Source organism: Chiloscyllium punctatum, chromosome 42 (genome assembly GCF_047496795.1).
Source record: "Chiloscyllium punctatum isolate Juve2018m chromosome 42, sChiPun1.3, whole genome shotgun sequence".
Classification (NCBI taxonomy): Eukaryota; Metazoa; Chordata; class Chondrichthyes; order Orectolobiformes; family Hemiscylliidae; genus Chiloscyllium; species Chiloscyllium punctatum.
Genome location: NC_092780.1, coordinates 5,294,627 through 5,306,731, shown reverse-complemented (window position 1 = coordinate 5,306,731; position 12,105 = coordinate 5,294,627). Strand labels below are relative to the sequence as shown.

General features: G+C 45.1%; 2 protein-coding genes across 3 annotated transcripts in view; both read right to left on the bottom strand.

Annotated features, from left to right (window-relative positions):
* The window catches only part of ube2z (ubiquitin-conjugating enzyme E2Z), a 40,336-nt gene extending 39,580 nt beyond the window's left edge, over positions 1 to 756 (bottom strand). The window contains exon 1 of the mRNA XM_072561279.1: positions 573 to 756. Within this exon, the coding sequence (XP_072417380.1) occupies positions 573 to 745 (173 nt within the window). The 5' untranslated portion in view covers positions 746 to 756. The remainder of the gene's footprint in view (positions 1 to 572) is intronic.
* A 6,514-nt stretch (positions 757 to 7,270) lies between these two features.
* atp5mc1 (ATP synthase membrane subunit c locus 1) lies at positions 7,271 to 11,901 on the bottom strand. 2 transcript variants are annotated; one of them, XM_072561277.1, is made up of 5 exons: positions 11,841 to 11,901; positions 10,925 to 10,974; positions 10,356 to 10,430; positions 8,789 to 8,979; positions 7,271 to 7,543 (listed from the first exon to the last, which is right to left on the bottom strand). In XM_072561277.1, exons 2-5 carry the CDS (start codon positions 10,964 to 10,966, stop codon positions 7,429 to 7,431), a joined length of 423 nt encoding a protein of 140 aa, XP_072417378.1. In that variant the 5' UTR covers positions 10,967 to 10,974; positions 11,841 to 11,901; the 3' UTR covers positions 7,271 to 7,428. The 2 variants fall into 2 exon arrangements, with proteins under 2 accessions (XP_072417378.1, XP_072417377.1); XM_072561276.1 differs by having other exon boundaries at positions 11,753 to 11,853.
* Between the last annotated feature and the right edge of the window lie 204 nt (positions 11,902 to 12,105).

Genomic DNA, 12,105 nt, shown 5'->3' with positions numbered 1-12,105 from the left:
CCTCTTCTCCCTCGCCCCCCCCTCCCTCTCTCCCTCCCCCCCCCTCCCTCTCTCCCTTCCCCCCCCCTCCCTCCTCTCCCCTCCCCTCCCTCTCCCCCTCCCTCCCCCCCCCCTCCCTCTCTCCTCCCTCCCCTCTTCCCCCTGCCCTCCCCCCCCCCCTCCCTCTCTTCCCTCCCCTCGTCCCCCCTCCCTCCCCCCCCCTCCCTCTTCTCCCTCCCCTCTCCCCCTCCCCTCCCTCCCTCCCCTCTTCCCCCTCCCTCCCCCCCGTCCCTCCCTCCCCTCTCCCCCTCCCTCCCCTCCCTCTCCTCTCGGCCCCTCCCTCCCCCCCCTCCCTCCCTTCCCCTCTCCCCCTCGCCCTCCCCTCCCCTCTCCTCGTCCCCTCCCTCCTCCCTCCCCCCTCCCTCTCCCCCCCCTCTCCCCCTCCCCTCCCTCCCTCCCCTCCCTCCCTCCCCTCCCTCCCTCCCTCCCCTCCCCTCCTCCCTCCCCTTCCCTCCCTCCCCTCCCTCCCCTCCCTCCCTCCCCTCCCCTCTCGTCCCCTCCCTCTCTGCCCTCCTCCTCAGGTTGGTTTTTACCTTTTGATGCGGAGCAGACAGGGGCTGTGAGGGTTTTCTCCGCTATCCCAGTCCGTGCTGAGTGTCGGGTCCAGGATGTTGCTTGGAGTTGGCTCAGGAGGCCGGGTTGCTACCGAGCCGGTGCCTGGTAACAGGATCGGGCTCACGCTCTCCTCCACCGGAGCTTCCGCCATATTCCCGCCGACTCCGGCCCGCACTGCGCACTTGGGCGGTCGAAACCCCCACCAACAGCGCCGCCCGCCGGAAACTCCGGGAATCACACGCCACCAACAGCGCCGCCCGCCGGGAACTCCGGGAATCACACGCCACCAACACGCGCGCCCGCCGGTAACTCTGGGAATCACACGCCGCCAACAGCGCCGCCCGCCGGGAACTCCGGGAATCACACGCCGCCCACAGCGCCGCCCGCCGGTAACTCCGGGAATCACACGCCGCCCACCGGGAACTCCGGGAATCACACGCCGCCCACTCGGTAACTTCCGGGAATCACACGCCGCCAACTAGCGCCATCTAATGATAGCATCACGCCACAAACACGGCCGCCCTCAGCGAGGAATCCAAGATGCGCCGCCAATCGGCTATTCTATGGTACTGTAATGAAAATGGCCAATGTTCCAGATTTCATTCAATTCTGCTCCTGCCCCAATATTCCATGCTGTCTTTAATGCCCTGCCACCTATAACAAGTCACTCATTGCACCAGCCCGTCCAAGGAACAGAAATTAAATGTATAATAAATACAAGATATAAGGTTTTTGAGAAAAATTTGTAGCTTGTTTGCCCCACCAAGCTAGTTGGTTTGTATGCAGACTTTTTATCACCTTCCTGGGTAACATTATCAATGTGCCTTCCAATGAAGCATTGTTTGTAATACTTTTCTTATTTTTTATCTGACCCGGTCAGTTATGGTGGGTTGTGTCATTTCTGATCCTGCTCTTCAGTGGCTTGAATATAGGATCCATTTCTACATGTCTGTGGATGGTGTTCCGGGTTGAGAAACAGGCTTCTAGGAACTCTCATATGTATCTTTAGTTAGCTTGTCCCTATACACTCAGACAAGGAGGGCCATCAGTTTGACTGGGATAACAAGCTAACCAAAGACACACACAGGAACTTCTAGAGGCCTGGTTCTCAACCTGGAAAGTTATCAACAGACATGTAGAAATGTATCCTATATTTTATTGAATATAAAAACAGGGATGTATTTCTGAGGCTATATAAGGCTCTGAGGAGAAAATGAGGACTGCAGATGCTGGAAATCAGAGTCAAAAAGTGTGGTGCTGGAAAAGCACAACAGGTCAGACAGCATCCGAGGAGCAGGTGAATTGATGTTTCGAGCATAAACCCTTCATCAGGAATCATTCCTGATTACTATACTTTTTGACTATATAAGGCTCTGTTTAGACCACATTTGGAGTATTGTCCTGCAGTTTTGGGCCCCCATATCTCAGGAAGGATGTATTGGCCCTGGAGCATGTTCAGAGAAGGTTCACGAGAATGGTCCCAGGAATGAAAAGCTTAACATATGAGGAATGTGTGAGGACTCTGGATCTATACTCAATGAGGTTTAGAAAGATGAGGGGGAATCTAATTGAAACATACAAAATACTGAATGGCCTGGTCAGAGTGGGGTGTTGGGAAGATGTTTCCATTCATAGAAGGGACTAGGACCCGAGGGCACAGCCTTAGAGTAAAGGGAATTTAGAACAGAGATAAGGAGGAACTTCTTCAGCTAGAGGGTGGTGAATCTATGGAATTCATTGCCACAAAAGGCTGTGGAAGCCAGGTCACTGAGTATGTTTAAGACTGAGATAGATAGGTGCTTGAGTATCAAAGGGATCAAGAGTTCCAGGGAGAAAGCAGGAGAATGGGGTTGAGAAACTTATCAGCCAGACTTGATAGGCAGAATGGCCTAATTTCTGCTCCGATGTCCTACGGTCCGTATACAAGCCATTGCGGAGCATGACACAACTGACCATAACAGATTGGGTCAGATAAAGAATGAATGAAGTAGTACAACAACGCTTCATCGGAAGGGGCACTGATGGTGTAACCTAGCAGGGTGACGAAACTCAGCCGACAAACCAACAATCACAATAAATCAGATTCTCCAGCTTTGGCAGAATTTTGCTGTGATAAATTAGACAATTTGGTTTTAGGCAACAAATGTCACGTATTTGGGAGTGTGTGGAATCAGACATCAATTCATAGCTGCAATTATGCAATTATGTGCATTCGCTGCCAAACCTCACAGGCAGGAATCATCTGAATTGTAGGTTTCTGGATTTAAGTCACACTCCAAAGACTCATGCACATTATCTCTGTTGACATTAGGATTTTTATTGAGGAAGCACTACCTTGCTAGAAAATATGATGCTAAACTGAGGAATTATCAGCCATTGCAAGGACTAAAGATCCCATGATTAATGTTTCAAATTCGATAAGAGTCTTCAGACCCGGAACGTTAATTCTGTTTCTCCTGCCAGAGATACTGACAGACCTGCTCCATTTCTCCAATACTTCCAGTGTTTCAGATTTCTACTATCCCAGTACGTTCTGTTTATTTTTTGGTGACCTCATGTCATATTTCAAAGAGGGGAGGAATGTTGTCCCACTGAAACAGCTAACCAGATTTAAAATAAAATGTTTTTGGGATGTGGACATCGCTGGCTAGGCTGGCATTCATTCAGTGTCCTCAGTGAGGTAAAGGGGAATTGCTGTTTTTTGAACCACCGCAGTCTTCGGGGGCACAGGTTCACGCTTTAATGGAGGGTGCTCCAAGATTTTGACTCAGCAATAGTGAAGGAATGGAGACACAGTTCCAATCAGGATGGTGTTGACTTGAAGAGGAAGTCAAGTCAACATCAGGTGGTGAGGCTCCCATGTATCTGCTGCCCCTGTCTAATGAGATGCTAGAGGTAGTGGGTTTGCAATCATCAGCAAAAGTTCCCGCTTCTGATCTTATGATGGAGGAAAGGTCATTGATGAAACAGCTGAAGATGGTTGAGCTGAGAGGACTCCCCTCCTATTCCATTGACACTAGTTTCCCCAGGGCTCTTTCATACCACACTTCGGTCAACTGCAGTTTTTACATTAAGGACAGTCACTCTCACGCCATAGATTAGATTGGATTCGATTCCCTACAGTATGGAAACAGGCCATTTGGCCCAACAAGTCCACACCGCACCTAACACTATGGGCAATTGAACATGGTCAATTTACATGACCTGCACATCTTTGGATTGTGGGAGGAAACTGGAGTACCCAGAGAAAACCCACTGTGTGGAATGTGCAAATGCCACACCGTTACCCAAGGTGGGAATCGAACCCCAGTCCCTGGAGCTGTGAAGCAGCAGTCCTAACCACTGAGCCACCGTGCCACCCACCTCCAGAATTTGGCACTTTTGTGCACATTTGAAGTAAGGTAATTAAGTCAGGAGCTGAGTGTCCCTGATGAAATCCATTTTGTTTTTTTCATCCACCATCATAACCTGGTCTATTGCATGCTATGTCCACCATTTGGCCTATACGATGTGGCTTTACTAGATCGATATTTCATTTGAAGAAATCTGTGGTGCAGCTCTCAGCATGTCATCTGACTTTTTAAAAAATTGAATTAGGGTTGATTGCCCAGCACGTTGGTAATGGTAGAGTTGGGGGGGGGGAATAGGCCAGACCATGAGGTTATTGTGGTTGACTGTAATTCTGGTGCACAGTGCTTCATGGATGTCCAGTTTTAAGTTGCAAGACCTGTTGTTCAAAGTCTGCCTCATTTCAAATGGTGGTTGTGTCATATTTTTAACACATTGCTTTTTTGAGAGCTTGTTGTATCAGTAATGACTATGGATGCACGACTGCCACATTTCCTATCGCACAACAATAACTACACTTCAAAAGTACTTAATTGGCTGTAAATAGCTTTAGGATTCACTTAGATGTGAAAGTTGCCATATCAATGTAAGTCTTTGTATCTTCATATCTCTGGGTTAACTTTAGTACTTTGGAAAATCAATGATATTGTTGGAATGGCCTGTCTTTAATTGTGTAACAGCAATACCTCACTCAGAGACTCAATGTTCATGACAGGAAGTAAACATTTTCAAAGCTCTATTTATTTGAAAACCAACTTCAGTCATGTCCAAAGGCCAAAACAAAATGAGTTTTGTAATTGAACATATCAAGTGGATTAGAAAGTACAAATCATGATAGAACTTCAATGGAATAATGTCCGACAGATTGATCATTAGGTGAAGGCCTTTACGTTATCACAGTTCAAAAACTATGATGCTCAAGAAACCAGCACTGACAAAAACAGATCTCTGCATCTTCACTGCTCAAAACTGCAAATAGTAATTGTTTTCATGCAAGGTAAACGCCTCACAAAGCTCCCAGTTCCCCTAAAATAACAGTAAGTTTGGGTTACAAAATGCAACCCAGCAAAAACATGTTTTTTTTCTAATCAACCTGTTCAAAGATGTTATTACACACCTCTGGGGCAGGTGAGACTTGATCCAAGGTCTCCTGACTCAGAATGTAGGAACAAGAGGAAGCCATTCAGCCCCTCAAACCCATTTCACCATTCAACAAGATCATGGCTGATCTATGGTCTAACTCCATTAACCCACCTTTGGGCCATATCCCTTAATTTTTATTAAAGTCTCAGGGACACTACTAGTGCAACACACTAACCCCATCCCCATATTTTACACTTGTATAATTTTAGATTAATAAACTATACAACTTTTTGTTCATTTAATAAATTGACCCAAGGGACCTCAAATCAGTGAGCAACAAAACTGGACAGAACGCCAGCTAAGCAGACACTAGGCAGGTGACAAAAAGCCTAATGAGAGGGGTTGATTTTAAGGAGTCTTAAAGGAAGTCTGAAATGTGAGGGGTTAGGAATGGAATATTCAGATCTAGAAGGCTTAAGACATGACTGGCAATAGTGAAGTGGAACAAACGGAGGATGTTAAAGCAGCCAAAATAAAAGTGCAGACAGCTCGGTGGATCATTGAACTGAAAGTTAGAACAGGGATAAGGAGGGATGAGGTCATGAAGGGATTATAAACCATTCAACATCTGGATGAAATAATGGGCAATGGGGGGTGATTATTTTTTGGAAGACACATTGTGGACATGTAGAACACCAATGATGGTTCAAACAAAACTACACAGGAACAATATACACTGTACAAACCTGACTTAACAGTATAATGCTCACCAGACTTTAGTAGTCATAAATTGAAGTGCCAAAGATGGCAGATAATGCAGCATTGCACTCGGATGGTGCTGAATTATTTGTTACAAAATCAACTGACATACCACACCTGATTTCAACGTGTGCTACATTTCCTTCAGCATAGGATCAAAAACCTGGAACGCCTTCAAAGACTGCAACAAGTGTTGTAGTTCACTCATCACAGTCTTAAAGACATAATGGAATGTCTGCCATTGATACCCACAGCACAAAAATAAATTACAAAGAGATTCCAGATGGTGAAATGGACCTTGCTTATTTTAGCCCTTCATAAGATTAAACCAATTTGAGTTGGCTCTGCCATCCCATACTAACTCCCTCCATCTGAACTCTCCTTTCAAGAGTATTCCCCTTAGGGACCAAAGGTGTCATGAATCCCTGCCTTGAATAGACTAAGAGCACCCAGAGCTGTAGAGAATTCTAAAGCCTCATCAAACCATGAAAAAGTTTCTAAACTCATTCTGAAATGGAAACCCCTTGAAATTGGTAATTTGTTTACAGCACATACATCAAGAGAATAAATTTCTGTTAGTCATAGGGCACATTCCTTGACTGTCTGTTCAACATGCCTGTCACCAAAAGACAGCGGAGATTGGTCTACCTGCTATAGGAAAGCTGTTGCTAAATAAAGGGATCCAGAAAAGATTTACAAGAATGTTACCAAAGTTGGAGGGTTTAAGCTATCGGGAGAAGCTGAATAGGTCAGGGTCATCACCCTGAGTGTCAGAAGCTGAGGGGTGACCTTAGAGAAGTTAAAGGTCATGAGGCACATGGATAGGGTGAATAATCAGTCTTTCCCTGTGTGTGTGTGGAAAATGGACAGTCCAAAACTGGAGGACATAGGTTGAAGGTGAGAGAGGAAAGATTTAAAAGGGAGCTCAGGGCAACTTTCACGTGGAGGGTGGTGCATGTATGGAATGAGCTGTCAGAGGAAGTGGTGGAAGCTGACAATTACAACATTTAAAAAGGCATCCAGATGGGTCTTATGAATAAGAAGGGTTTAAGAAGGATATAGGCCAAATACTGGCAAATGGGACTAGTTAATTTAGGATATCTGGTCAGCATGGACAAATTGGACCAAAGGGTTTGTTTGTTTCAATCCAGAACAAATGTGAAAGAATTGGATGTAAAAATTGAATCATTTGCAGGGCTATGCAGAACAGGGACAGTGTGACTAATTGGTTTCAAATGGCTTCCTTTAGCATTTGGATTGTCTGGTGTATTGCAGAACTACAAATTAGTTGAGAATTGATCACACTGAATATGTACTGATGAAATTTAGTCAAAGTATTAGAATCAAGACCACATTTGGATACAGAGAAAAGAAATTCTGAAATTCAAAGGGGAAAGCGTCGCAATAAATACCAGAGCAGATAAATAAATTCAATTGGGCAGATATGCCAACTCATTAGAAAGAATAATTAAACTGAGACAAAACACTTGTTTAACCATTTTATTCAGCTCTATCAGAAGAGATCTTACACAATTGGATTGAAAAAATAATCCTATTTGAATACTTCGTGGTGACAGAGGCCAAAGCCACACACTACAATAATTTACTCTTCCCCAGCCATCTTCCGGATTCTCCCACAGGAATTTACATGGCAAACAGGATCAGGAAGGCAACCATCAGACAGAAGAGACCCATAGCTTCAGACAGGGCAAATCCCAAGATCGCATAAGAGAAAAGCTGCTGTTTCAGGGAAGGGTTCCTGTAAAAGATAAACATTCAAAACAGATTCAAGTTTCTACAACTATATTAACATTTCAAAATTGAGCATACTTGGCCAAGGAAGGCCATTATTCAGTAGGTATTGGAGGCTGAACACTTAAGAATGTAACTATTTATAAAAATCAATAAATAATTTGGTAAATAGTACAAATAGCCTCAACATTCATTAAAGTAGGGATAAGGAATAGCCACATGGTATTATCACTAGACTACTGAGCCAAAGATTGAGGCAACATCCTCAGGACCGGTGTTCAATTCCTTTCATGGCAGATGGTGGAATTAACTCTTAACTGCGTTCTGGGCAGTAAATGCTGGTCTAACCAGCAACACCCATATCATGTGAATGAATAAATGTCCTATAGTAAGGAGTCTAAACTGTATGCAAGTGAGGTCTCACTAATGCCGTGTACAGTTGCAGCAACACTTGCAGAGATCCAGGTTATGAGGCCAGTGCCCAAATTTGAAATAAACAATAATATGGACATGAGGGTCCAATAATGACCAATAAACCACTGCCATTGGCAGTAAAACTCACCTGGTTCACTAATGCCCTTCAGAGAAGGAAATCTGATATCTTTACCTGTTCTGGTCTACAAGACCCATAGGAACATGGCTGACTCAAATATCCTTTGACCAATAATGGTCAATAAATATTAGCATAGCTAGTGATACCCACATCCCATGTGGGATTAAAAAAGACACTTTTCATGCTTTGATTAATGTTGAGGAATTCAATGATTCCTCCACAGTTTCAACATTAGAATGGAATTTTCTGGATATAGTTAGCTGCTCCAACTCTGCCCTTGACATGTAACTTACTCTGGTAGCAGCAATAGACTCAAACAGCTAAAGTTCAATCCCATTAATTTGGGCTACCACTGAGCTATGGAGGAAACTGTACAATCGAGCAAATACAGAATCAGAATTGTAGACACTTATCTGCTAAACTTCCTTCTAGCAAGATAGAATCGGCTTCCACCACCTTCACAGGTGCAGTGTTTCAAATCCTGATCAAGTGTAAAACTCTCATCTACACTAATTTCTAATCTACATTTCTACTAGCCAGACAGAAAAACTTTTCTATCAATATAATCAAGCCTCCCATTATCTTCAGAGCCTCTAAAAATCTCAGTCGAACTGATCAATCTATTTCTGTGCTTGAAGATTCCATGCCATTTGGTGAATCAAGACGGAGGCAAAATCTCAGATTTATACGGATTGTTACCTGGCATAACCAATGATCAAGCTGCCGAATACCGTCCCAATACCAGCACCAGAGCCTGCCACTCCAACAGTAGCAGCACCAGCACCGATGAACTTAGCAGCAGTATCGATGTCCCTGGAGGTGACACTGGTCTGGAGGTCCCGCCTTCCAGTCTGCACTAGTGCATTTCCTGGTGCAGGGAGGAGCTGTGCCTGAAGATAAAAGATGGCCTTTAGAGGATTTCCAAAACAAAAAACCCCAAAACCTAATTTCTTTAGGTGGTCTTCCATTTCAGAAGGGATCATGTTCTGAAATTTCATCACTTGCTGTAGGTTACAGCAAGACTTGCATCACATGTGCTAGTAGCTGAACTCAGAAGGAACTTTGCAGCAAGATAACCCCAAACTTAAGTGGAGACCAGACTCAGGATTTCAGCTCCTGAGCTAGCAACTCCTTCTGTAAAGCACATACTGAGTAAAATTGGATCAGAGAGACAACGTTGATGATATGAGTGGGAAAAGTTGACAGAATTCAATACTTGCAAGAATGCAGTCATTCACTAAATTTAATAAGGATAGCTTGTAGCCTCACATGGTGACAAGCAGAAGTCCAATGTGATTGCAGAACCTTGTAGAAATACAAAGTTAAAATGGAATGAAGATGTTTTGCTGAGCTCCCCTTCAGCTCCATTTGAATTAGTACACAGTTCTAGGTGCTCTCCTTTACAAAGGATATACTGACCTTGTAATAGAGTAAAGAACAGAATCAGAATGTTAGCAGGGTTCCAATAGTTAAAGTACAAGTAGAGATTAAGTAAACTAAGCTCATACAAAGTTAAAGGTGACATGAGTGAAGTTTTTAGGATTTTGAAATGAATTGTTGGGTACAGAAACTAGTCTGCTGCTGGGACTGTCTGCAAGGGGATATAAATTCAGAACCAAAAGCTGACAGAGGTATGAACATTCTCCGCAGAGAAAGGACTTTAACTCAACTCAGAAGGAGATGGACTTTTACTTGGCAATGTACAGGACATGTCACATGGATACAGATCTCACTAAATAGCAGAACTGGCCCACAAAACAAATGTGGCCTGTTCCTGTCAGACGCTTCTGGTTTCACTCAAAACGTTAGAGGACTCTGAGCATTCAGGATGTGTCTAGCACATTACAATTCCTGGAAGAAGAAAATAAATACAGCAGACAACCACCCAGAGCCCATGCCTGTACCACCATTCAATTAGATCATTGCAGACCTAGATTCAAATTCCAGACCTTTGATCAACAAAACTTAATCAACCAGCTCTAGTATAAATGCATATGGATCACAACAGCAAGGGATGGAAAACACCCCCAAATTTAGGAGTGGGCAAAAAGGCACATGTCCCTTCTAATTTGTGACAAAGCTGCCCAACCCAACTGATGGTCATTATCTTCCCCAATTAAACATGCAGTGTCCACTTGGCAATGATCTTTACCCTGTCTCTGACTGTACGCTTGACCAACTTACTGCAGTCAGGAGGCACTCATAACACAACCCACCATTAATTGGATTTCCACAAAATGCCACAGGATATTTCAAACAAGCTTACTTGTTCATTTCTGATCTCTGGTCTGAAGACGGAGGCCGACATTGGTCGAAGGAATGTCCTCGAAGTGCTGCGAACCTAGAGAAGAAGAATTGCTTAAAAATTGCAGCCCACAGCAAATCAGGCTGGCCCATCTGTTCGTGCAGGTCACTCAACAATACTGGCCCCATGTACAAAAAATGCATTATTTTAGAAATAATTTGTACATGTCCACAACTGTAAAGACCTCCCATCCTTTTCAATTCTACTGAATATACTGTACAGAAAACAAGTTAACAGATTACCCAATTTTTTTGGACTACGACCTCCAGATGTCCAGTTTTATCAAATCTCTAAGCAGAGCAAGCAGCAGTATATAAGGGGGGGGGGGGGGGGGGGGGGGGGGGAAGGGAGGAGAAGAGAAGGGGGGGGTAAGGTCACTCAGTAGATTACTACTAGATATCTAGGAGGGGCTCATTTGTACATTTTCCTCATTTTGTAGATAAAGACAATCACAATTTCCCCAAATGCCCACAAATAGTCCTAATCCAGACTCAAGGGCAGAAAATGAGATACTTTTTACAAATACTCACCACAGCTGGGCAGGAGACAAACTTAGCACAAGCATACATCATGATTAGACCTTATAAGAAAGAAGAAAAATCTAGTTACAAATAGGATTACAAATTCTAATCTGCAGTATAGCTAGTTTGAACTGACAGCTAGTGCAGTGCCTTGATCTGCTATTTGCAAATAACTAAACATCGAGGAAATCGACGACACATGCACAACGGGCCCCAATTGCTTCAGTCCCTTAGCAAGGTGCCGTCCAGAGGAGTGACCCTCCTGCAATCTGGAGGTCAAGGCACAACAGCGAATGCATTAAAATAAGGAAAACAAAAATGCCAGCACGGTCATTTTAAGAACATTCCTGTAACGGTGAAAACCAGACGACAACACAAGGAGCTTCAGAAACCCTTGGGAGCATTTGCACCCACAGACTCCACTGAACCAATGCTTGTGGTCAATATCCAGACTGACCCAGCAAAGAGACAGGAGCCCGCGGGGAAGGCAGCCTTGGATTAAAACCCATTGCAAACAAACCAGGAGAAGTGACCTGGAGAAACTTCAGCTTCAACAGACTCCACCCGGGTTCCAGAAAATAAATAATGCGTAAACGTGCCAGCAAAAAAAAAGTCATAACTGTGATTATAATCATTAATATTGATGGTTATTAGTAAAGCGAGTGCGGGTGAGGAAGGTCAGGCGAACGGGCGTGGTCCACCTTCGCCCCGACTCCGAACTCGAGGCCCAGGCTTCGAGGCCTAGCAGGCCCCAGAGATGAAGCCGCGCGCCCCCCGCGTGCTCGGGTCACGAGCAGGGCGATGGCCCCCACGCTGCTGCTACTAAAGCGGCTTTACCCGGTCTCAGATTCCAGCCGCCCCCTTTTTTTTCCTCTGCCTCTCCTTCTCTCCGCCACGCTCCTCAATGGCGGCGCCGCTCACTCACCTTCTCCTTAAAGTCACCTCCAACCTCGCCGCCGCTGATTGGCCACACCCCGCCCCCGCAGCCGGAAGTCCCGCCCAACCAGCCGAATCTCTCGCCTCTAATTGGCCTTCCGTCTTGGCTGGCACTCTATCCTGCCAATAGCTGCGCCCCCACCAACGAGCCGGGACCGGGTCTTGGGCAGGAAGGAACCCCGCGGCCGCTACCCACCGGCGCCGACTTTTACTACCCCCCCCCCCCACCTAGCGGCTGGGAGGATGATAGTGCC